The sequence below is a fragment of the Cherax quadricarinatus genome, unplaced genomic scaffold (genome assembly GCF_038502225.1).
Source record: "Cherax quadricarinatus isolate ZL_2023a unplaced genomic scaffold, ASM3850222v1 Contig1815, whole genome shotgun sequence".
Lineage (NCBI taxonomy): Eukaryota > Metazoa > Arthropoda > Malacostraca > Decapoda > Parastacidae > Cherax > Cherax quadricarinatus.
Genome location: NW_027196841.1, coordinates 1 through 27,483, shown reverse-complemented (window position 1 = coordinate 27,483; position 27,483 = coordinate 1). Strand labels below are relative to the sequence as shown.

Genomic DNA, 27,483 nt, shown 5'->3' with positions numbered 1-27,483 from the left:
TGAAAATGAAGGTTATAAATGAGTATGAAGCTGGTAAGAAAGTACAAGTGATAGCTGATGACTTGAAGGTGGCGCATTCTACCATTTCCACTAACTTGAAAGAGGCAGTGAAAGCATCGACAGGATTTCAAGCCATAATAACTAGGCAGCAGAAAGGCCTCATTCAAGAACTGGAGAAATTACTGGTGATGTGGTTTGACTACCAGATACAAAAAAGAATGCCGATAAGCCTTTCAATTATTCAAGCTAAGGCACACAGTATCTTTAAGACTTTGAAGGCAGGTGAAAGTGAGGAATCAACAGAAACATTTACGGCAAGTCATGGATGAATAAAAAGTTTGATTAAATAACGTAGAAGCATAAAAAAGCTACCCAAATTAATAAAAACTGACATATATGGAGAGGCACTGGAGGATGTGTGGGGCTGGGATATACAAGAGAGTGGAGAAGGCACCAGCAGTCTCAGTAATTCATGCTTCACCATGATGTATGGACGTGTAAGCTCACGGCACTATAAAATATTGTTTAATCATACTATTACTATCAATAAAGGTTATCTACCTATCACATCCATTCCAGACTAATATTAGGTATAACACAAATAATGTAGAAGCATGATAAAGATGCCCAAATTAATAAAAACTGATATTATATAGAGAGGTATTGAAGAGTGGAGGGCAGAGAGGGATAAAAAAAAAAAAAAGTGACTGCAACCATAACAGAAAATATTACGCGCCTGAAGAGTAACTATAGAAAATCACTCTTACCCTATGCAAAGACTGAAAAAAGTGTGATTTTCTCAAAACAAAAAATTTCCCAAGTACAGTGGACCCCCGCATAACGATCAGCTCCCAATGCGACCAATTATGTAAGTGTATTTATGTAAGTGCGTTTGTACGTGTATGTTTGAGGGTCTGAAATGGACTAATCTATTCACAATATTCCTTATGGGAACAAATTCGGTCAGTACTGGCACCTGAACATACTTCTGGAATGAAATAATATCGTAAACCGGGGGTCCACTGTACAGTGGACCCCTGGTTAACGATATTTTTTCATTCCAGAAGTATGTTCAGGTGCCAGTACTGACCGAATTTGTTCCCACAAGGAATATTGTGAATAGATTAGTCCATTTCAAACCCCCAAACATACACATACAAACGCACTTACATAAATACACTTATATAATTGGTCGCATTGGGAGCTGATCGTAAACCGGGGGTCCACTGTAATCAGCTATGTACGTGTTTCCTGGAATATCTCGGAAGTGAGTCATCAACCTACTTCATGTTGTATTACCATTAATAATAAACAGATTGAAATGAATTTTCCAACAAACATAAAAGCAAATGTTTTAATTTTTGGGTGGTGACACTTTTGAAGTGTCGGTACGGGTCATTCCTCGATTAACGATGAAATTGTTTACTGACAGGGTCTTAGGCCCCTATCTCCGTTGTTAAGTGAAGAGAGGCTGTATTCACCTTGCACCCTATATTAAGACTACAAATATTTTAAGGTAGGTAATGAGTGTACACTATATGCATTTTATCACTCTAGGGCTCTTTAAATGTCGAAGTATATTATGTGTGGGTGGGGTGGAGGTGGCCTGGCTGGCTACCATATCTAACTTCTTACAATAGGCACTACTCACTTTTCACCCTACATTAAGACTACAAACATTTTGAAGTAAGTAATGAATGTACTGTGTGTGTATTTTACTTTTGTTTTTTAATGCCTTGTTCTATTGCTAATTTAATATATATTAGTGTAAACTTCTTCTTTCAACAAACAGGCTGCATCCCACTGAAGCAGGGTGGCCCAAAAAGAAAAACGAAAGTTTCTCTTTTTCAACTTTAGTAATGTATACGAGAGAAAGGGTTACTAGCCCCGTGCTCCAGGCATTTTTGTGGCCTCTTGCGACATGCGTGGCTTACAGAGGAAGAATTCTGTTCCACTTCCCCATGGAGAAGTGTAAACGTATCTGACATAATTGGAAACAAATGGCATTCTGCTTTCCTGCGATATCCACTTTCCGGCAGTAGCCTGGAACCTAACCTGCCGTATAAGTGGGGCCCTACTGTACAGGTTTCCGTTTTACACTCACTTGGCAGGATGGTAGTACCTCCCTGGGTGGCTGCTGTCTACCAACCTACTACCTAAAATAATGTAATTTATATGCAATGAAACATTGTTAGGCACAAAAGAAAGCCACTAATGCAATTCAGGCAAGTAGAATTTCTTATAATTTCTCATATTAACAATAGTGAAGACTGACTGTTTGTATTCTACCACTCTTCACCTGTCTAGACTTAAGTAGTCTATAAGTATTAGGTTAAGTCTGCCCAAAATGCCTAGGCATGATAATGGTTTTCTTTGCTCCATTCATACTATATGTAAACACACATTGTAACCTTAACAAAAAAATAAATACACCTACCATCCGACTTACGACCGAGTTCGGTTCCGAGAAACTGGTCGTAAGTCGAACTTTACTACTGAATATCAACAAAACATTTTTGTAATGACTTTATTTTATTGTTTTATTTTGGTATTTCATGTTTTACTTTACTTTTTATGTTGTTAGTACTGTATTTTATACTGTAAGGTTTAGGATAAACACTGTGTACAACACAAATACTTGTTTATTTCCCAGAAATTTGGCATAAAAAACACGGTCGTAAGTCGAGCGGTCGTAAGTCGAGCAGGTCGTAAGTCGGATGGTAGGTGTATTTTATTTTATTTTGTTTCTATGGTGTGAAGAAGCATTTCCATGCATTATTATTATTATTATTATATTCATGGGAAGTGCTAAACCCACATGGTTCATTCAATGGAACATGGCAGAGGTGAACAAAATTTCAGAACAGAAGAGGTGGAGGTGTTAAGGGGAGGACATGAACAGAATGGGAAGGGAAATAAGGGGAAATGCAGTTAAAAAATTCTACAATAAAGGTGGAAGTCTCAGAGAGCAACACAGGCAGAGCAACCATGTCAGTCACCAGCTAAATGTCAAAGCAAATTCTGATGAAATGGACAAAAATTACCCTGTTTGTTATTACCTTCTCCATGTTCTCATAGTCTAGCTTAAAGATCCAGAGTTTTAATCTGGCGGGAAGTTCAGATATGGACGACAGCATCATAAGAAACTGTTCTGCCGACCCCAGAGGAAGGTATGGGTTGCAAATGGTGGCTTCTTGAATCTTGTGCTTCTCTTCTGGTGTTGGTAACATTGTAGTCAATAATTTCTGCAAGATAAGAAAATAAGTTATTCAGTGCAAAACACTACGTCATTTTTAGGTTCTGGGAATACCTGGAGAGGGTTTCGGGGGTCAACGCCTTCATGGTCTGGTCTATGACCAGGCTTCGTGGTGGATCAGGGCCTGATCAAGCAGGCTGTAACTGCTGGCAGCACATAGACTGATGTAGGAACCACAGCCTGGCTGGTCATGTACTGACTTTACATACCTGTCCAGTGCCTTCTTCAAGACAGCCAGGGGTCTCTTACCAATAGAAATAAAATAGGCCTAATTATTATTAATAAAGTCTAGAATAAATCATTAAATTATTATGAGGACTTACAAGCTGACATCTGAATAGTGTACAGGTGTACAGGTGTACAAGTGCACAGGTGTACTAGTGTACAGGAGTACAAGTACAGTAGGGTCTTGCCTTACAGTGTTCTGCTAATTCGGCAATTTAAAAGTACGACCAAAACTTGCTATACGGCGAGTGGTCTTTCAAATATGGCGAGCCCCACCTGGTTTGTTTACATTCTCTGTGAGCTCATCTCTCTATTATGTCTGGAAACTTTCCAAACTTTCAAGTGTTTTAAAGTTATTGAATATTTTATATGTACTCTGATAATTATACTTTTGTGTACCTGTACCTAAATATGCTTACACACTGTGCTGGCATGCAGGTACACATTAAAATCACTGATAGTCTCTCTACTCTTAACATAATACGTAATGCCTTGGGTGCAATAAATGTCTTATATTACATTAATATAGACATTTCCATTAATCCATCTATGATATTCTTTTCAAAATTACATATGTAATAAACAAGCTATGTAACATATAGACATAATAAATACACCCCATAGCAGAATAAATTAACGTGAGATGTAGTAGCCAGGCGACTTGTAGGACTTGTGGTAACCAGGCAACTTGTAGTCCAACATCACAGAAAATGTATCACTATAATATTACTGGGGGTAACTAGAAAATTATTCCTTTCGTATGTCTTCACTCAGAGCGTCATTTCTTCTAAAAATGGTGTTACAGGAGAATGGGAGTGTTTCTCTTCATTTATTCTACTGTATCAATGTGGAGACAACTTGTACACAATGTAAAGTGATGAAAACCAGATGCATTCACCTGGTTTGTTCACATTATATGTGGGTGGGGTGGGGAGCTCTGCCTTGGCTGGCTACCACCTGACTTCCTACAAATAAAACTCACCTCTCACCCTACATTAAAACTACAAATATTTTAAGTTAATTAATGAATGTACTGTACATCTATTTGATCGCTCTGGGGCGCTTCAATTAAATGTCGTAGTATATTACGTGTGGGTGGGGTTGACTGACCTGGCTGGCTACCAAACTTCCCAAACCTGACTTCCTATGAATAAAACTCACCTCATGCCCTACATTAACCCTTTCAGGGTTTCTGATGTACTAGTACGGCTTACGCACCAGGGTTATTGATGTACTAGAACGCCTAAATATTAGCGCCTTCAAATCTAGTGAGAGAAAGCTGGTAGGCCTACATATGAAAGAATGGGTCTATGTGGTCAGGGTGCACAGTATAAAAAAAATCCTGCACCCCACCGTGCAGAATGAGAAAAAAAACTCCGACCATGTTTTTGTTTTAATGGAGGCTGCGACAAGATTTATGTGGGTGAAACAGCAAGAAAACTCGACACCCGCCTCAGTGAACACATTTACGCATGTAGGAACGATAACTTGAACAACGCCTGTATACAACAATGAAATTCCACCAATCATCTCATAAAATTCAGGGACACCCAATTAGTGATCAAAGAAACTAATTTCTGCAGACGCAAGTGCCTTGAATCATTACTAATCGCTGTTTCGAATACAATTAGACAAAACAAAGGCAGCTTCACCATCTCTTAAGTCTCAGCAAGAATCCTCCTGAAAACAGTAAACCCTGCCATCACATAGTCTCTCCTGTTAATACTACACAGTACATTACAGAGAATGAACAGTGAAACAGGCCTTCTCTATCCAGTCTTCAACAGAAATATTTGTCTAACCTATTTTTATGTTACCCAAGTAATAGCTTTTATATCCTTTTACTCATGTGCGAGTTAACTGTTCTACCATATTGTAACTACTACTACAACTTGTATCACTACTACTACTACCACTAGTATTGCACCTCACTCTGAGCCTATATACCTATATATACTGTTTGTAACAGCTTGACAAAGCTCTTGGAAAGCGAAACGTTGCCACAATAAAAATGTCACATTAGTTGCACTTGTGTCCTTTTACTTTACATGTTGTCGGTAATTCTACCAACATTATTACATTGTGTGAAATAGGCAAAATTGCCAATTTCTGACCACTTTATTGGTTACTTGAAATCGGTAAATGGGTGGTTTCTTGTACTCATTCGATAGAAAAAATGAAGTTCTAGTGAAATAGATATGATTGTTGTCGACTAGTACACTGAAATTGGCTGAAAACAGGGCTCAAAGTGGGTGAAATCGCCGATGCGTCAACATCATCGAGACTGCTAACTTTGTGAGAGCATAATTCCCTAAATTTTCCATCAGATTTCATACTTTTGGTGTCATTATGATCGGGTAAAGATTCTCTATCATTTCAAAAGAAAAAATAATTTTTTTTCCCCAAAAATGTTCGAGCCTGAGAACGAGTTTAGAAGAGGGCCTCTCGACCCTGAAATGGTTAAGACTATAAATATTTTAAGGTAATTAATGAATGTAATGTATACGTATTTTATCGCTCTGTGGAGGTTTAATTAACCCTTTGAGGGTTTTGGTCGTACTAGTACGTTTTACGCGTAGGGGTTTTTGACGTACTAGTACTCATAAATTCTAGCGGCCTCAAATCTAGTGGGAGAAAGCTGGTAGGCCTTCATGTGAAAGAATGGGTCTATGTGGTCAGTGTGCACAGTCTAAAAAAAATCCTGCAGCACACAGTGCATAATGAGAAAAAAAAAACTTTGACCATTTTTTTTTAATAAATCAGCGACTTTGCAGTGTATTTTCGTATGGTATTTATTGTTGTATTCTAGTTTTCTTGGTCTCATTTTATAGAATGGAAGACATATTACAGAAATTGAGATGATTTTGACTGGTTTTACAATGAAAGGTGCCTTGAAATTGAGCTCAAAGTAGCAGAAATGTTCGATTTTTACCAAACTTCAAAAGTAAACAAATCGTGCCAAGCGTGCAATACACGTCAACTGGTGAGTCTAATATTCTTTTACAAGTGCACCAATAATATTTATACCATTTTTTACACTAATGCAGTAGTCTGCATAACAGTAAATCTTATATTTTTTGTGAGAATAAAAATTCAAAGTGGAAAGCAAAAGGATATAAGAGGGCCCTTGAGACGTGACTAATGACTAGAGGAAATGTCATTTTAGTGCCAGGAATGTCTTTCTTGTTTATTCTGGACCCTATTCAGAAATTGGCATCTTTTGAAATTTGTGTGAAATTGGCAAAATTGCTAAATTCTGACCACTGTACTGGATAGTTGAATTTATAAATGGGTGGTTTCTTGCACCCATTCGATAGAAAAAATGGAGTTCTAGCGAAATATTCATGTTTTTTGTCGACTAGTACAGTGAAATTGGCCGAAAATGGGGCTCAAAGTGGGCAAAATCGCCGATGCGTAAATATCGCCGAGACCGCTAACTTTGCGAGAGCATAATTCCGTAAGTTTTCTATCAAATTTCAAACTTTTGGTGTCTTTATGATCGGGAAAAGATTCTCTATCTTTTCATAAGAGAAAATAATTTTTTTTTTTTTAAATTTGGCCGACCCTGAGAACGAGTTTCGGAGAGGGCCTGTCGACCCTCAAAGGGTTAAATGTCATAGCATATTACGTATGGGTGGGGTGGGGTTGGCTGACCTGGCCTGGCTGGCTATCATACCTCCCAAACCTGACTTACTACAAATATAACTCACCTCTCACCCTACATTAGGACTATAAATATTTTAAGGTAAGTAATGGGTGTACTGCGTATGTATTTTACTTCTTATTGTTTTTAATGCCTAGTTGCACTGCTAACTTAATAGATGTTAGTGTAAACTTCTTATCTGACATTTATATGCATTTATAAGTAGAAAAAATGGCATTCTGTTATCCAGCAATGTCTGCTTTCCAGCAGTGACCTGGAACCTAACCTGCCATATAAGTGGGGACTACTGTATACAAGTGTTCAGTGTATAAGTGCACAAATGTACAGGTGTGCAAGTACACAAATGCAATAAACATGCACATCAATGAAACTTAGAGTGACTACACTCTGAAGAAGAGGCGAGGATGTTGTTGTTGGTAGGTTGATCTGAACTGTGGTGTCATCACACTTCTGGCAAGGATGTTGTTGGTAGGTTGATCTGAACTGTGGTGTCATCACACTTCTGGTGAGGATGTTGTTGTTGGAAGGTTGATCTGAACTGTGGTGTCATCACACTTCTGGTGAGGATGTTGTTGTTGGTAGGTTGATCTGAACTGTGGTGTCATCACACTTCTGGTGAGGATGATGTTGTTGGTAGGTTGATCTGAACTGTGGTGTCATCACACTTCTGGTGAGGATGTTGTTGTTGGTAGGTTCATCTGAACTGTGGTGTCATCACACTTCTGGTGAGGATGTTGTTGTTGGTAGGTTCATCTGAACTGTGGTGTCATCACACTTCTTGTGAGGATGTTGTTGTTGGTAGGTTGATCTGAACTGTGGTGTCATCACACTTCTGGTGAGGATGTTGTTGTTGGTAGGTTGATCTGAACTGTGGTGTCATCACACTTCTGGCGAGGATGTTGTTGTTGGTAGGTTGATCTGAACTGTGGTGTCATCACACTTCTGGCGAGGATGTTGTTGTTGGAAGGTTGATCTGAACTGTGGTGTCATCACACTTCTGGTGAGGATGTTGTTGTTGGTAGGTTGATCTGAACTGTGGTGTCATCACACTTCTGGTGAGGATGTTGTTGTTGGTAGGTTCATCTGAACTGTGGTGTCATCACACTTCTGGTGAGGATGTTGTTGTTGGTAGGTTCATCTGAACTGTGGTGTCATCACACTTCTGGCAAGGATGTTGTTGTTGGTAGGTTGATCTGAACTGTGGTGTCATCACACTTCTTGTGAGGATGTTGTTGTTGGTAGGTTGATCTGAACTGTGGTGTCATCACACTTCTGGTGAGGATGTTGTTGTTGGTAGGTTGATCTGAACTGTGGTGTCATCACACTTCTGGCGAGGATGTTGTTGTTGGTAGGTTGATCAGAACTGTGGTGTCATCACACTTCTGGCAAGGATGTTGTTGTTGGTAGGTTGATCTGAACTGTGGTGTCATCACACTTCTTGTGAGGATGTTGTTGTTGGTAGGTTGATCTGAACTGTGGTGTCATCACACTTCTGGTGAGGATGTTGTTGTTGGTAGGTTGATCTGAACTGTGGTGTCATCACACTTCTGGCGAGGATGTTGTTGTTGGTAGGTTGATCAGAACTGTGGTGTCATCACACTTCTGGCGAGGATGTTGTTGTTGGAAGGTTGATCTGAACTGTGGTGTCATCACACTTCTGGTGAGGATGTTGTTGTTGGTAGGTTGATCTGAATTGTGGTGTCATCACACTTCTGGTGAGGATATTGTTGTTGGTAGGTTCATCTGAACTGTGGTGTCATCACACTTCTGGTGAGGATGTTGTTGTTGGTAGGTTCATCTGAACTGTGGTGTCATCACACTTCTGGCGAGGATGTTGTTGTTGGTAGGTTGATCTGAACTGTGGTGTCATCACACTTCTGGTGAGGATGTTGTTGTTGGTAGGTTGATCTGAACTGTGGTGTCATCACACTTCTGGTGAGGATGTTGTTGTTGGTAGGTTGATCTGAACTGTGGTGTCATCACACTTCTGGTGAGGATGTTGTTGTTGGTAGGTTGATCTGAACTGTGGTGTCATCACACTTCTGGTGAGGATGTTGTTGTTGGTAGGTTGATCTGAACTGTGGTGTCATCACACTTCTGGTGAGGATGTTGTTGTTGGTAGGTTCATCTGAACTGTGGTGTCATCACACTTTTGGTGAGACAGTGACAGAATGAATGATGGTGAATGTGTTTCCTTTTTGTTGTGGTGAGTCTCCACTGCCTTGATGAGAGATGGCTGGTGTGTTAAATAAAGAAAATAAAGGGGGGGAGGGATGGACACACAGAGGCAGAGAGGGAGGGAGGGGGGAGGGACATACACACACACAGGCAGAGAGGGGGGAAGGGGGGAGGGACATACACACACACAGGCAGAGAAGGGAGGGATACCCACAGGCATATGAGGGGGATGGCCACCCACAGGCAGAGAATGGGAAGGGACACACACAGGCACTGGAGAAGGGGGGTGGGACACACACAGGCACTAGAGAAGGGGGGAGGGACACACACAGGCAAAGAGGGGGTGGGATATACACACAGGCAGTGGGGAGGGAGGGACACACATAGGCAGAGTGTTTTTTATTTGTCAATAATAAACACTTTGGCAAATTTACATGGTACTTTCTCACTGCCTTCAAGACCCAACAAACTGGTACTCAAATGGCCAATACATGACTTGAAGTCACTTACATTTACTTTAAATGTCCTAAACCTATCCAACAGATATTCAACAAACGACACATGGTCATCCCACATATGAACAACTGCAATTATAACAGCTAGGTAATCTTTCATAAATATTTCTAAGACATCAATCTGCTTCAGTTTAACAATTAAACAATAATACATACAAGGTAGGTTTCCACAGAATTCCTTTTATAGTTTCCACTCACCGCTTCTGGCTACCTTTTCTTGGCTATGACTCCCCAGACTCCAAAATCATATTCATCAACCTGTAAGAAACAAATGCCTTTAAAAATCTGAAAAACAAATTACTGGCAGCACCACATTCAAGACCCCTTCAGGGTCCAAGGCCAAAATCTGAAGTGGTGCTCCAGTGTCCAAGAAATTTTGAAAAAAAAAAAAAAATTATTTTTTCTTACAGAATTAAAAAGCATATTTTTGTGAAGGTAATAAGACAAAAAAAAAAATTCTGATCAGTACTTACCGAGATACAGTGCCAAGAAGTTTGTCAAAAATGATGTGGTGGCGGCAACATCGACGAATTCCACATATGCGCATTACATTATTTAGCGTTTTTTTATAGTTTTTTCTTTTCTTTTCCAATTTTTTCTATTCCTACTAACATTTGGGGTCTGAGAGACCAATACTGTATATAATGTATATATATACACTGTAAACTCACTGTATTGAACACAATAACTGCACTAAAGTTATTATCATATTATTGTTTACCACTGTTGTTTATTACAATAAACATGCACAAATCTTGTATAATACTAATGTTCTATCATATATTTACATATTTACAATCACTGGACATGGTTTTAGAACTGCTGGAGCTTGTGGAACTCCTTGAAACAAGGCACCATGCACAGAGGCACCTTACATTCCTCACACATAAACCGAGTGTCTTTGCGTCTTTGTTGCCGTCGTTTTGTTTGTGCACAGACGATGCATCTCTTCTGAGCAAATTTCTTCTGAGTTGAAGGAAGCTGTATTATGAAATGATCACTTTCCCTCCTCAAATGCTTGGGTATATCCTGAGTAATTCGAGGACCTTGTTGTATAGCAGGTGTTCTTACCTGGTACTTCATTATGAGTTGTCTGACAACAGACAAACAAAATTCACCATACGGTGGTCTGTTGCCAGTCTTTATTTGGTACATATTATATGCATTGAGCATTGAAATGTCCATGAGATGGAAGAAAAGTTTCATGTACCACTTGTAACTCTTACGAACACAGTCAACAAAACCAATCTGCATGTCACATTTGTCAACCAAGCGCATGTTTTGTGTATAATCAATCACTGTCACTGGTTTTCGAATACGTTCATTAGTCACTCGATCAACTTTGCCACTGTCTTGCATTTCATTACGGTGAATGGTTGTCAACAATGTGACATCTTGTTTGTCATGCCACCGTAATGCCATGATGTCATTGGCAGTAAACACCTGCACGTCATCACCACGAGCACCTGCGTTGAGCCTGGGCATATGTTTACGATTAGAACGCACTGTGCCACACACATCTGTCTTGTTCACTCGCATGAAATCACTGAGTAATGGGCTTGTGTACCAGTTATCGGTATATAATGTATGCCCCTTACCAAGATAAGGTGCCATCATGTTTCTCACTACGTCACCTGAGATACCCAATAACATCTTGGTATCTTTCAATGTTTTACTTCCCATGTATACAACAATATCCAACACCAGGCCACTGTCACAATCACAGAGTACAAACAGTTTTATACCAAAGCGTTTCCTCTTGCTCGGTATATACTGCTTGAATGACAGTCTACCTTTGAACAAAATCAAAGACTTGTCAATTACAAGATTCTTGAATGGATAAAAGTATATGCTGAACTTTTGTTTGAGATACATGAAAACATTTCTAATCTTGTATAACCTGTCACCTCTGTCAGGCCTGGTTTTGTCAGAGAAGTGCAACATACGTAAGAGTAAGATAAACCTGTTCACTGGTATGATTTCACTGAAGACCGGGGTAGAAATTAGCCGATCTGTGGACCAGTATGCTTTTATATTATGCTTATAGACATGAGGCATAAGCATTATTGTTGCAAAAAAGCAAATACATTTCTGCAACAGTCGTCTCTTTCCACCTGTGTAGTCTTGACTGTGGTGATATGATCGTATTTGCCATGGTGTACTCAAAATACTTATTACTTTCCCTGACAATAGTTTCCATCAATGGCTGGTCAAAGAATAATTCAAAGAATTCCAGTTCATTGGCCGTGGTTCCAAGGGGACAAGTAGGTAGAATTCCACTTTGAGAGTCATCAAAGTGGTGAGACTTGGGAACAAAATTGGGATTTTGCTGCCAATCCCACATACAGTTTGCTGGTGGATACTGGACATCATAGGCTGGTTGTGCGGGTGGTTGTGGCTGTGGTGGGCTGGTGGCTGACGCTCCGCTTTGTCCTTGAACTGACGAGTCAGCAGCGTGGGTCCCACCCTGGGCTGGTGAGTCACGCATGGCGGTGCCACTACCATCACCACTAACACCATCCACTGATGCCTGTGGTCTATCCATGCCAAGTGTAGCCACATCATCCTCACTATCACTACCTAAAACTGGTGTAGGGCCACGGGATGTACTCCGTCCCCTGGGCACAGCATAGGGTACACTACCCGAGCGTATGCAGCAGAGAACATACTGACGCTTCACTGGTGAATATGATTCCTCACTATCACTACTCGAATGATCGTCGAGCGCAATAAAATCACAATCCACGTCACTATCATCATCATTACTGAAGTCAGAGGCCTGGCCACGCGAAAATATTAGTTTTCTCTTGCGTTGAAAAACAACCGACCGTGAGTCACGAGTGCCCACACCAGAGGTAGAAGGTTGAGGATCGTCAGGGTTTTCTGCACTATTATCGATATCCTGGTCATTCTTTTCGGTCACTAACTGATCAAAGCCGTAGAATTCGTCTTCATTTCCACTTCCATCAGTGTCAGAACTATCAGATAGGAAGAGGAGAGTCCCAATTTTCCGGGGAGTGAGAGCTGACTTGCGACATTTCATGGTGAACAAGGGTAACTGAGCCGGCGTTCCCACGATGCTATGCGGGCGCCTAGATTTTTTGTTTATGGTGCACACCCACCACGCAGACCCGTTCTCTCACATGCAGGCCTATGAGCGCTTTCATGCTAAATTTGACGGCACTAGAATTTTGGCGTAGATCTATGGTTTGGACACTCAACGTGAAGCCGTAGATCTACGGGACGGACCCTGAAAGGGTTAAAAGCCTCTTCAAATCTACAATCTTTGCAGGAACTTCTAATCAAGAGCAAATGGACAATTTTCAATAACAAAAGCTTTGGCAAATTTACTTGCCACAACCTATGTCATGACCCAACAAAGTTATACTAAAATGGCCAACAGATAACTTCTAGTCATTTACATTTACTTTAAATGTCCTAAATATCTCCAAGCGATATTCAAAATGGGATACAAGTTCATCCCATGTATTACACACTAACTCCAGTTATAACAACCAGGTAAGCTTTAAAATCCTACAAGAGCCTCATGGATAAATATTACAAAGATAGAAATCTACAATACTACATACCTGTTAACTTTAAAGAGACCAACTTTACAAACAAAAAGGCACAGAAACAGAAACATCTGCTGCGACCCTGGAAAAGGAAGGCATGAACATGGACTTTCATATGATTTACGAGGCCCTGGTCAGAATTCCTCGTAAAACAAACTGTTAAGCCTTAGATAAACTCCTCCATGATAAGGTCAGCATAAGAGAAGAAGTTTGTGTTCTTGCACTGGGCTCAGAACTGCATCTACAATTTAATACAATGATGCTAAAACACAGCATGTTCCAAGAGAACCATCCTCCCCAGACAACTATAAGTCAGACTGATCCGTGTGTGAAAAAAGCCCTTTCAGGGTTTCGAACCATCATCCCCCACACAACTATACAGTAACCCTAGTATGGCTTATGTGCCAGGGTTTTTGACATACTAGTACGCCTAAATTCTAGCGCCCTCAAATCTAGTGAGAGAAAGCTGGTAGGCCTACATATGAAAGAATGGGTCTATGTGGTCAGTGTGCATGGTATAAAAAAAATCCTGCAGCACACAGTGCATAATGTGAAAAGAAAAAAAACCTTGACCGTATTTCTGGATTAAAACAGTGACTTTGCACTGTATTTTCGTATGGTATTTATTGTTGTATTCTAGTTTTCCTGGTCTCGCTTTATAGAATGGAAGACATATTACAGAAATTGAGATGATTTTGACTGGTTTTACAATGAAAAGTAAGTACCTTGAAATTGAACTCAAAGTAGCAGAAATATTCGATTTTTACCGAAGTTCAAAAGTAAACAAATCATGCTATGCGTCCAATACACGTCAACTGGTGAGTCTGATATTCTTTCACAAGTGCGCTGATATTATTTATACCATTTCTACACCAATGCAGTAGTCTGCGTAACAGTAAATCTTCTATTTTTTTGTGAGAATAAAAATTCAAAGTGGAAAGCAAAAGAATGTAAGAGGGGCATGGGGATGTGACTAATGAGCAGAGGAAATGTAATTTTAGTGCCAGGAATGTCATTCTTGTTTATTCTGGACCCTATTCGGAAATTGGCATCTTTTGAAATTTGTGTGAAATTGGCAAAATTGTTAAATTCTGACTACTGTATTGGATAGTTGAAATCGGTAAATGGGTGGTTTCTTGTACTCATTCAATAGAAAAAATGGAGTTCTAGTGAAATAATTATGATTTTTGTCAACAAGTACACTGGAATTGGCCGAAAATAGGGCTCAAAGTGGGCAAAATCGCCGATGCATAAACATCGTCAAGACTGCTAACTTCGCAAGAGCATAATTCCGTAAGTTTTCCATCAAATTTCATACTTTTGGTGTCATTATGATTGGGAAAAGATTCTCTATTTTTCATAAGAATTTTTTTTTTTTTTTTGAAATTTGGCCGACCCTGAGAACAAGTCTTCGAGAGGGCCTGTCGACCCTGAAAGGGCTAATACCCAGTGTAATCCTTGGTTTTAACAAAATTGTTAAGCAGTAAGGTCTATTATTCCTGAAGTTAGATGCTTCAATGGGACACATTTCTATTGCTTAAGGGAGATTTGACTATACAAACACATGCATACCATACAGTTCTTTCCTCTAGTTGCCTTTTGTTGGGGCAGCGACCTTCATGTGATCAGGTGAAGATTGCTGCGGTCATTTTATTGTCTTTTCATCATTGTTGGTTTTCAGGAAGGTTTTGTTTTCCAGTTCACAGGTCCATCAATGATCTATGATGATCTCTGCCCCTACAATGTTCCTGGGAAGAAAAAAAACATGTTAAGAGACCACACACACAAAAAAAAGAACCTCTGAAGAAGCCTGTTTAGGTTCTTTATAGTGTGGGTGACATAATCCACCAGCATTATAAGAAAATGATAACCATTAAATACACTTATTGCAACACAAATTGCAACCACATGACTTTGCAGATTTGCAATACAATACTGTAGGGAGGTTTGTAGAGATAATGCAGCTGAAATCTCAGGTTCAAACACTATGTTACTGAAGCAGATGAATGCAACAACACTGTAAGTTTACAATGCAATACTGTCTATAGAGAAGATCATGCAAACCACATTAACACTTTAGGACAAGCACCCACCCCCCTCCCTATATATAAAGAATACAAGAGTTGCATTTTTTGCCAGCTCACTTGCTTATATCAAGATAAACTAGGTAGAAATGAATGAGCTAATGACAGCAGCAATTACAGTGGAACCTCTGCTTACAAATGCCCCACCATGCGAACTTTTCAGGATATGAACAGTCATTTGGTCAATTTTTTACTTCTGGATATGAACAAAATTTCAGGATGCATTCTTCCCCCTCAAGGGAGGTTCCTTAACCCTTTGACTGTTTCGGTCGAATGTTTACATCTTACAAGCCAATGTGTTTGACGTATATATACTCAAAAATTCTAGCGGCTTCAAATCAAGCAGGAGAAAGCTGGTAGGCCCATATGTGAGAGAATGGGTCTGTGTGGTCAGTGTACACTGTATAAAAAAATCCTGCAGCATGCAGTGCATAATGAGAAAAAAAAATTCTGACTGTGTTTTTGGATTAAAACACCGACTTTGAGGTATACTTTCGTATAGTTTTTATGGTTATATTCTCGTTTTTGTAGTCACATTTGATAGAATGGAAAACATATTATAGAAATAGAGGTGATCTTGATTGGTTTTACTATGAAAAGGAGCTTGAAATGGAGCTCAAAGTAGGGGTAATGTTTGATTTTTGCCGATGTTCAAGAGTATACAAATGACGTCATTGTCCAATAAATGTCCAAGTAGCCATTCTAATATGCATTCATGAATGGGTTGACATTATTTATACAATTATTACAATATTGCAGTAGTCTGCATAACAGTAAATCTTGTATTTTTTGAGTAAAAATTCAAAATAGAAAGCAAGAGGGGGCCTGGAGACATGACTGATGAACAAAGAAAATGCTATTTTAAAGCCAGAAATGTCTGCATTGTTCATTCTGGACCCTATTTTGAAATTGGCATATTTTTTAATTTGCATGAAATTGGCCAAATTGCCAATTTCTGACCACTTTATTGGGTAGTTGAAATCAGTAAATGGGCATTTTTTTGTACCCAATCAATAATACAAATGAAATTCTAAAGAAATAGCTATGAGTTTGGTCGACTGGAACAATGGAATTAGCCGAAAATAGGGCTCAAAGTGGGCGAAATCGACGATTCGTAAATATCGCCGAGGTTGCTAACTTCCCGTGAGCGTAATTCTGTAAATTTTCCATCAAATTTCGTACTTTTGGTGTCATTACCATCGGGAAAAGATTCTCTATCATTTCATAAGAAATTTTTTTTTTTCAAATATTTTGTGACACCAGGAGACACCTCAGGATTTGGGGTTTAAATAAATATATAAAATATTTATTTCTTTGCAAAGGTTACAATTTATTTATTTATTTATTTAGTAATTTGAGCATACATACAGAGGTACAAAATAATACAGGTAAGAGCAGCATGCCAAAGCCACTTTTATGCATAGCATTACGGGCTGGCTTAAAATTAACTTAAGATTAACTAAGCAATGATGTAATCAGTGATAAAACATTATTGTAAACAGATAACTATAAAGCACAAATGAGTATTACATTTATTAAATAATTGCACCAACCACTCCAAAACTATATCCCCACCTGCTTTTAACATTTCTATCTTTATCCCATCAATCCCGGCTGCCTTACCCCCTTTCATTTTACCTACTGCCTCACGAACTTCTCCCACACTCACAACTGGCTCTTCCTCACTCCTACAAGATGTTATTCCTCCTTGCCCTATACACGAAATCACAGCTTCCCTATCTTCATCAACATTTAACAATTCCTCAAAATATTCCCTCCATCTTCCCAATACCTCTAACTCTCCATTTACTAACTCTCCTCTCCTATTTTTAACTGACAAATCCATTTGTTCTCTAGGCTTCCTTAACTTGTTAATCTCACTCCAAAACTTTTTCTTATTTTCAACAAAATTTGTTGATAACATCTCACCCACTCTCTCATTTGCTCTCTTTTTACTTTGCTTCACCACTCTCTTAACCTCTCTCTTTTTCTCCATATACTCTTCCCTCCTTGCATCACTTCTACTTTGTAAAAACTTCCCATATGCTAACTTTTTCTCCCTTACTACTCTCTTTACATCAGCATTCCACCAATCGCTCCTCTTCCCTCCCACACCCACTTTCCTGTAACCACAAACTTCTGCTGAACACTAACTCTACATTTTTAAACCTACCCCATACCTCTTCGACCCCATTGCCTATGCTCTCGTTAGCCCATCTATCCTCCAATAGCTGTTTATATCTTACCCTAACTGCCTCCTCTTTTAGTTTATAAACCTTCACCTCTCTCTTCCCTGATGCTTCTATTCTCCTTGTATCCCATCTACCCTTTACTCTCAGTGTAGCTACAACTAGAAAGTGATCTGATATATCTGTGGCCCCTCTATAAACATGTACATTCTGAAGTCTACTCAACAGTCTTTTATCTACCAATACATAATCCAACAAACTACTGTCATTTCGCTCTACATCATATCTTGTATACTTATTTATCCTCTTTTTCTTAAAATATGTATTACCTATAACTAAACTCCTTTCTATACAAAGTTCAATCAAAGGGCTCCCATTATCATTTACACCTGGCACCCCAAACTTACCTACCACACCCTCTCTAAAAGTTTCTCCTACTTTAGCATTCAGGTCCCCTACCACAATTACTCTCTCACTTGGTTCAAAGGCTCCTATACATTCACTTAACATCTCCCAAAATCTCTCTCTCTCCTCTGCATTCCTCTCTTCTCCAGGTGCATACACACTTATTATGACCCACTTTTTGCATCCAACCTTTACTTTAATCCACATAATTCTTGAATTTACACATTCATATTCTCTTTTCTCCTCCCATAACTGATCCTTCAACATTACTGCTACCCCTTCCTTTGCTCTAACTCTCTCAGATACTCCAGATTTAATCCCATTTATTTCCCCCCACCGAAACTCCCCTACCCCCTTCAACTTTGTTTCGCTTAGGGCCAGGACATCCAACTTCTTTTCATTCATAACATCAGCAATCATCTGTTTCTTGTCATCCACACTATATCCACGCACATTCAAGCATCCCAGTTTTATAAAGTTTTTCTTCTTCTCTTTTTTAGTAAATGTCTACAGGAGAAGGGGTTACTAGCCCATTGCTCCCGGCATTTTAGTCGCCTCATACGACACGCTTGGCTTACGGAGGAAAGATTCTTTTCCACTTCCCCATGGACAATAGAAGAAATAAAGAAGAACAAGAGCTATTTAGAAAAAGGAGAAAAACCTAAATGTATGTATATACATATGCATGTGCATGTCTGTGAAGTGTGAGTAGCAAGATATCCCTGTTATCAGTGGTAATTTTTACCATTGAACCTATCATTGCTTAGTTAATTTTAAGTTAATTTTAAGCTGCCCATAATGTTCTACATACAAGGTGCTTTTGTACACCCAACTACTATAATTACTTGTACAACTATGTATCATGTCCAAACATATTATTATTATTATTATTAGTAGTAGTAGTAATACGTACATGGTGAAGGGCTCTTGATCTAGGGAATTGAATCTGTGCTTCAGTTCCTTAAACTAATAATAATAATAATAATAATAATAATAATAATAATAATAATAATAATAAAATAATTACAATAATAATAATACGTACAATATAATAGTAATAATAATATGTTGTCATTTTTAGACATTTTTCATAATTTTTTTCAGATTTTGGTGCCAAATGTTTCAAAATACAAATTGGTAACCCTATGTGTGGCTGTCGCTACTGTGAGACCACGACTATCTCAGTGCCAACCAAGGTAACCCTATGGGTGGCTGTAGCTACTGTGAGACCACGACTATCTCGGTGCCAACCAAGGTAACCCTATGTGTGGCTGTAGCTACTGTGAGACCACGACTATCTCGGTGCCAACCAAGGTAACCCTATGGGTGGCTGTAGCTACTGTGAGACCACGACTATCTTGGTGCCAACCAAGGTAATCCTATGTGTGGCTGTAGCTACTGTGAGACCATGACTATCTTGGTGCCAACCAAGTACAGTGGACCCCCGCATAGCGATTTTAATCCGTGCAAGAGGGCTCATTGTTATGCGAAATGATCGGTATGCGAATGAATTTTCCCCATAAGAAATAATGGAAATCAAATTAATCCGTGCAAGACACCCAAAAGTATGAAAAAAAAAAATTTTACCACATGAAATGTTAATTTTAATACACACAAACTGAAAAAGGCATGCACAATTACATGACACTTACTTTTATTGAAGATCTGGTGATGATTGATGGGATGGGAGGAGGAGAGAGAGAGTGTTAGTGTTTAGAAGGGGAATCCCCTTCCATTAAGACTTGAGGTGTCGAGTCCTTTTCTGGGGTTACTTCCCTTCTTCTTTTAATGCCACTAGGACCAGCTTCAGAGTCACTGGACTTCTTTCGTACAACATATCTGTCCATAGTGGCCTGTACCTCTCGTTCCTTTATGACTTGCCTAAAGTGTTTCACAACATTGTCAGTGTAATAATCACCAGCACGGCTTGCAATAGCTGTGTGAGGGTGATTCTCATCCATAAAGGTTTGCACTTTCAGCCACATTGCACAGATTTCCTTAATCTTTGTAGTAGGCAACTTCTTCAATTTCTCTCTCCCCTCCTCTGAACCAGTTTCCTCAGGTATGGCCTCTTGCTGTTGAAGTTGATCTATCAGCTCATCAGTGGTTAGTTCTTCATTGTCCTCCTCCACCAACTCTTCCACATCCTCCCCACTAACCTCCAACCCCAAGGACTTTCCCAATGCCACAATGGATTCCTCAACTGGCATAATCCTCTCAGGGTTAGCCTCAAACCCTTCAAAATCCCTTTTGTCTACACATTCTGGCCACAGTTTCTTCCAAGCAGAGTTCAAGGTCTTCTTAGTCACTCCCTCCCAAGCCTTACCTATAAGGTTTACACAATTGAGGATATTAAAGTGCTCTCTCCAAAACTCTCTTAGAGTCAGTTGAGTTTCTGAGGTCACTACAAAGCACCTTTCAAACAGAGCTTTTGTGTACAGTTTTTTGAAGTTTGCAATAACCTGCTGGTCCATGGGCTGCAGGAGAGGAGTGGTATTAGGAGGCAAAAACTTCACCTTAATGAAGCTCATGTCCCCATAAAGTCACTCTGCCACGTCTGTAGGATGACGAGGGGCATTGTCTAACACCAGGAGGCACTTAAGTTCTAATTTCTTTTCAGTTAGGTAATCTTTCACATTGGGGGCAAATGCATGGTGTAACCAGTTATAGAAAAAGTCCCTAGTGACCCATGCCTTACTGTTTGCCCTCCACAGCACACACAAATTCTCCTTGAGGACATTCTTTTGCCTGAACGCTCTGGGAGTTTCAGAGTGATACACTAATAAAGGCTTAACTTTGCAATCACCACTAGCATTGGAACACATCAACAAAGTAAGCCTGTCTTTCATAGGCTTATGTCCTGGGAGTGCCTTTTCCTCCTCAGTAATGTAGGTCCTGCTTGGCATTTTCTTCCAAAACAGGCCTGTTTCATCACAATTAAACACTTGTTCAGGTTTCAGTCCTTCACTGTCTATGTACTCCTTGAATTCCTGCACATATTTTTCAGCTGCTTTGTGGTCCGAACTGGCAGCCTCACCATGCCTTATCACACTATGTATGCCACTACGCTTCTTAAATCTCTCAAAGCAACCTTTGCTGGCCTTAAATTCACTCACATCATCACTAGTTGCAGGCATTTTTTTAATTAAATACTCATGCAACTTCCTAGCCTTTTCGCTTATAATCGCTTGAGAGACGCTATCTCCTGCTAGCTGTTTTTCATTTATCCACACCAATAAGAGTCTCTCAACCAAGGTAACCCTATGTGTGGCTGTAGCTACTGTGAGACCACGACTATCTCGGTGTCAACCAAGGTAACCCTATGTGTGGCTGTAGCTACTGTGAGACCACAACTATCTCGGTGCCAACCAAGGTAACCCTATGTGTGGCTGTAGCTACTGTGAGACCACGGCTATCTCGGTGCCAACCAAGGTAACCCTATGTGTGGCTGTAGGTACTGTGAGACCACGGCTATCTTGGTGCCAACCAAGGTAACCCTATGTGTGGCTGTAGCTACTGTGAGACCACGGCTATCTCGGTGCCAACCAAGGTAACCCTATGTGTGGCTGTAGCTACTGTGAGACCACGACTATCTCGGTGCCAACCAAGGTAACCCTATGTGTGGCTGTAGCTACTGTGAGACCACGGCTATCTCGGTGCCAACCAAGGTAACCCTATGGGTGGCTGTAGCTACTGTGAGACCATGACTATGTCGGTGCCAACCAAGGTAACCCTATGGGTGGCTGTAGCTACTGTGAGACCATGGCTATCTCGGTGCCAACCAAGGTAACCCTATGGGTGGCTGTAGCTACTGCGAGACCACGGCTATCTTGGTGCCAAGGGTCATAAGGAAAAGAAGGTACATGTATGTCGCTCTGAGTGACCGCTGCAGATCCTTGGGATGCAAACTTTTGTGTTTAACCTAACAAATTTCTTACACAATGCCTCGCCTGAAGAGACAGTATTCACATACAATCAGCAAGAAGCTCAGGAAGCAATTAGAAATTATGAAAAAGAGGTAGAGAAATGAAGAAGACAGCAGCAGAGAGTGAAGCAGCAGCAGAGTGCAGCAGCAGCAGAGTGAGGCAGCAGCAGAGACTGAGGCAGCAGCAGAGTGAGGCAGCAGCAGAGTGAGGCAGCAGTAGAGAGTGAAGCAGCCCAGTGGCCTGGTGGCTAAAGCTCCCGCTTCGCACACGGAGGGCCTGGGTTCGATTCCCGGCGGGTGGAAACATGCTGACACGTTTCCTAACACCTGTTGCCCTGTTCACCTAGCAGCAAACAGGTACCTGGGTGTTAGTCGACTGGTGTGGGTTGCATCCTGGGGGACAAGACTGAGGACCCCAATGGAAATAAGTTAGACAGTCCTCGATGACGCACTGACTTTCTTGGGTTATCCTGGGTGGCTAACCCTCCGGGGTTAAAAATCCAAATGAAATCTTATCATCTTATCTTATCTTAGCAGAGTGAGGCAACAGCAGCAGAGTGAGGCAGCAACAGAGTGAGGCAGCAGCAGAGAGTGAGGCAGCAGCAGAGTGAGGCAGCAGCAGAGAGTGAAGCAGCAGCAGAGTGAGGCAGCAGCAGAGAGTGAGGCAGCAGCAGAGAGTGAGGCAGCAGCAGAGAGTGAAGCAGCAGCAGAGAGTGAGGCAGCAGCAGAGTGAGGCAGCAGCAGAGAGTGAGGCAGCAGCAGAGAGTGAAGCAGCAGCAGAGTGAGGCAGCAGCAGAGAGTGAGGCAGCAGCAGAGAGTGAAGCAGCAGCAGAGTGAGGCAGCAGCAGAGAGTGAGGCAGCAGCAGAGAGTGAAGCAGCAGCAGAGTGAGGCAGCAGCAGAGAGTGAGGCAGCAGCAGAGAGTGAGGCAGCAGCAGAGAGTGAAGCAGCAGCAGAGTGAGGCAGCAGCAGAGTGAAGCAGCAGCAGAGTGAGGCAGCAGCAGAGAGTGAAGCAGTAGCAGAGTGAGGCAGCAGCAGAGAGTGAAGCAGCAGCAGAGTGAGGCGGCAGCAGCAGAGAGTGAGGCAACAGCAGAGTGAGGCAGCAGCAGTGTGTGAAGCAGCAGCAGAGAGTGAGGCAACAGCAGAGGGTGAAGCAGCAACAGAGTGAGGCAGCAGCAGAAAATGAGGCAGTAGCAGAGAGTGAGGCAGCTGAAAGCCACCACCACCACTGGCCGCCACCACCACCGTGGCCACAGTGATCACGTCTACACCTATATATACTATATTGACTACACCTGTGGTTACATACATAACAACCTCACCACTAATCACAGATAAATGCAAGCTAGGTGTGGGGTTATGGACAGGGAAGATACTAGAGTGGGAGAGTAAATGGTGGATGCTTTCTGCCACTGCCAGCGTTGCCATCACTTGCCACATTATGGCCTATTTTATTCATTCTAGAGTATATATCATGTTTCTATGTTGTTAATATTGTTTATTATGTCATATTAGATGAATTGTGATAAATAACCCGAAGCATCATACTTAAGTACTATTTTGTCATGCCTCCTGACAGCAGGAATTCCCATGGAACGAATTAATGGCATTTCAATTAATTTAAATGAGGAAAATTAATCCAGCATATGAACAAATCAGGATACGAACAAGGTCACTGAATGGATTAAATTCGTAAGCAGAGGTTCCATTGTATATGGACAATATTTACAGATGATACAAAAAACAAATCATTTGAAAGCAAGACACACTTGGAACCACCTTCGACCAGACTTGTTGCTTCACAAGGGTCCCACACACCGTCACAACTCTGGTGGGCTTCCTTCTCATTGGCTTTGTTCAGACAAAGAGCTGTCATTTATGTCCTTGTAGTATGACCTAAGGACAGACACTCCATCGTGCCCCTTAACATAAATGTCTTCTGCTAACCCAGAAAAGGAAGGCATGAGCAGGGACTTTTCACTAGATTTATGAGGCCATGTCCAGAATTCCTCGTAAAATAAATTGTCTAGCTTTGGATAAAATTCCTCCAAGGTGAGGTCAACATAGAACATGTTTCTGTTCCTGCAATGGGCTCAGAACTGCATCTACAATTGAAAGCAATGATGCTAAAAACAGCATCTTTCATGAGAACCATTATCCCCTAGACAACTACATACACTTAAATAACCAGTGTAATTTTTGTTTTTCACAAAATTATCAAGCATCTGCTGCAGCCTGGTCGCTAAGCATTTTCTGTAATATGGCTGCAGGTGTCCCTGTTTATTGTAATATGTACAGTAATAAGGTTAAAGAGCCCCCTGCCCACTTGGCATAGGCTGGGGTCCTTGTCCCTGGGGAACTGGGCTCTTCCTACATGTTCCCTGTATCCCTGGACCTGTGACAGCTGACTTAAAACTTTCCTGGGCATGTACTGGAGAATTAAGGTTATTAAAACTCTGGTGGTTATGAGGCTGAAAAATGCGGCTTAAACTTCTGAAATTTCTTAATCCTACTGGTGGGTGGAGAAAACTTACCATTACATGCATTAATAAGTTCTGGGTGGTAACTACTATCAAGTTTTTGGTTAGCTAAAAATCTATCACCCAGCTGTAAAGCATGATTAAAATCATCAAGATCCTTCTCCTCAAGATATACCTTAAAGTCAAGAGGAACATTTCTCAAAAGATCCTCTAGCAAAATTAGGGAAAGTACACCTTCATAATTGTCTACCACACCTTTTGAGCGGCAACATGTGTTTATAAGCGACAACTTCTAACCGTATTCCACCAAAAACTGACCTGCCTGAAACTTTAGTCCTCTAAACTTGTGCTGATACCTTTCTGGCAACATCTGATAAGCAAGTAAAACTACCTCCATCAGTTTATTATAATCAGAAAAGTCCCATTCCTCTAGAGAACTAACTGCTTATAACCCTTTACCAATTAACTGGGTTTGTACTAATGTCACCCATTCCTTGTCCGGCCAATCTTGGAATCTGGCCAGCCTTTCAAACAACAGGAAAAACTGGTCTGGGTCTTTCTCTAGGAAATCTGGCACAAATTTTATGACTTTGTCCAAATTAAATGGCTCTACTCTATTTATTGTGGCTTGTTGAGAAGCAAACTGCTTCTCTTTGTTTTTTTCTTGAAACCTAAACATTTCTAACTCTTTTTGTTCCTGGAAGTTTGTATGTTCAATCCTTAACCTGTAAACGGTCCAAACGTATACATACGTTCACTACCGTACTGCCCCAACTTTTTTGAGAGAAAAAAAAACATTGTTGTTTTTTAATAGAAAAAAAGAGCATATGGTACCCAGGCATCCCCAATTATTTTAATATGGTGCACAGTGAGTGCTCACACCCATTCTCACATGTCTAGGCGACTCAGGCTTATCGTGGCAATGTTAAATGTAGGACACATAAAACGTATATATACGTTTGGGGCACTAACGGTAAAAATGTATATATACGTTTGGACCGTTTACGGGTTAACCACTCTTTTTCTTCCCCAATTATGAATAATTTCAACCTTATAATTTCTGCTTACCCTGCATATCCTACTATATAATATTTAACCCTTAAACTGTCCAAACGTAGATCTACGTTCGCTCGCGTAGCACTCTGAACGTAGATCTACGTTCGATTGTACTTGTCTCCAGGTGACATAAATAGACATACAAAATGGAGTATGTATATGCAACAAGATAATGTAATCTTGAAAGTCTAATCTGTCTGCACTGAAATTCTTTTACAGTTTTAATGAACAATAACTTCAATATTTACCCAGTCAGTTGTTATGTAGAGGAGCCTAGAATGAATGTGTAAGCCACACCAATTGCTGGCATAAATTCTTTTATTGGCTTTCTCACAGTAATCTAGGAAGTGCCTTGCAATGGTCATCTTGTTTCTCCCTTCAGGAGGAGAATCGTGTACATGCAGAAAAAAACATAGCCAAACTTTAAATTCAATTTAGCATCACTATCTTTTGGAATTAACTTTGCAAAATATAATTATACTGTACTTAAGTCAGAAGCTGACAAGCATTTAATGCTGAACTGGCCTGCTCTACTTTTGTCTTATGCATACCAAACAATAAATGTTAAGAAATCAATGTTACTCATTGAGTTCCATGAAAAAATTTACTAACATAAATCATTTCTTTGCAAAGTCATAACATATTTCTGATCAACTGTAGCACCATAGAGTACAGGCAGGCCCCACTTTACAGCACTTTGCTTTATGACATTTCATAAATGCAGCAGTTTTCAATTATACTAATTCTTTATTTGTTCAGATTTCATACAATAAATATATTTACCACTCATTATAAGCTAAGGACAAAAAGTATTTTAAGGTAAGTATTGTGTGTACTGTACAGCCTCTCCTCACTTAACAACAGAGTTCTGTTCCTGAGACCACGTTGTTAAACAAATTCGTCGCTAAGTGAGGATCATACTATAATAGTAGTGAGTTTGTGTCAACCATCCTTGCACCATTTATAACATATCTGGTATATTTTTAACTGTTTATACAATAATGTACTGTTATTGAAATAAAAGAATAAGAGGAAATCAGCTCTAATATACATTATTTAGGTATCCACACTGGTCAGATAGCCCATCATAAGTCCGAGGCATTAGTAAACGAGTATGTTGCTAAGTGAGGAGAGAATGTATATGTTTTTTTTAGACCTAGCTGTATTGTTCACTTAACATATGATATTGTAAACATGTTATCAGGCTTTTATATGCATTTGAAAGTGAAAACTGCTATGTTTCATTTTTCATCAAATTTGTTTTTACATCATTACCCCGGAAGCTAACCTGCTAAGCGGAGCCCACCATTATATGGAACTGGGTTTTCATTATATACTGTATAGTTAGAATAACAGTTATTACATTAAGATATAAAAGTTTTACACAATAACAAATGCAAAATAGCCAAGCAAGCTGTATGTATTGAGAAATGTATAATATCATTCATGGGAATGTGTAAGGCATGACATAATCCTTTATGTTGATTACTGTAGAAAAGTAGCATTTTGTGGGTGTGAACAGTAGTTTCCAGTAAGCACCATAATTATAAAAAATTGAATGAGGTGGCCACCCCTATCAACACCATAATGGTTTCACATTAATAATTTGAAAGAAAGCAAGAGTGCACTGTATATTTGTTCTTTTATATTTTGTATAAAGCATTTTCTATAATTCTCAGAACACACTGGACATTATTAAATTTGGGAACATACTTATGACACATTTCAGTATGTTTTTATACCAATAATAGAGACACCATGTGTCTAGCATAATGTCCTGCTCATAATTACTGCCAATATAGACAGGCAAGGAGGAGGATTACTTGTATAATATAAATTTATTTGAAAATTCAGAAGAATTAGTTAAATGGTTAATATTCAAAAAATTAAAAAAAATTGGAATATCAAAAAAGTGCTCATGATGAATCAATGG

The 27,483-nt window shown here is 40.0% G+C and overlaps 1 protein-coding gene across 7 annotated transcripts in view; it reads right to left on the bottom strand.

The window, feature by feature from the left end:
- LOC128703533 (FH1/FH2 domain-containing protein 3-like) overlaps window positions 1–27,471 on the bottom strand; it is a 46,547-nt gene extending 19,076 nt beyond the window's left edge. For 4 of the 7 annotated variants that reach the window (XR_011391370.1, XR_011391369.1, XR_011391368.1 and 1 more), the window contains exons 1-2: window positions 25,799–27,434; window positions 3,060–3,245 (exon numbers count right to left, since the gene is read on the bottom strand). Coding sequence is in view for 4 of the 7 variants with exons in the window: in XM_070081137.1 (XP_069937238.1) it covers window positions 3,060–3,245; window positions 25,799–25,915 (303 nt within the window). In the remaining 3 variants the exon portion in view is untranslated. Of the gene's footprint in view, window positions 1–3,059; window positions 3,246–7,529; window positions 8,527–10,263; window positions 13,496–14,985; window positions 15,162–25,798 lie in introns of those variants that run through there. The other 3 variants (XM_070081136.1, XM_070081139.1, XM_070081138.1) reach the window with 3 other exon arrangements.
- Between the last annotated feature and the right edge of the window lie 12 nt (window positions 27,472–27,483).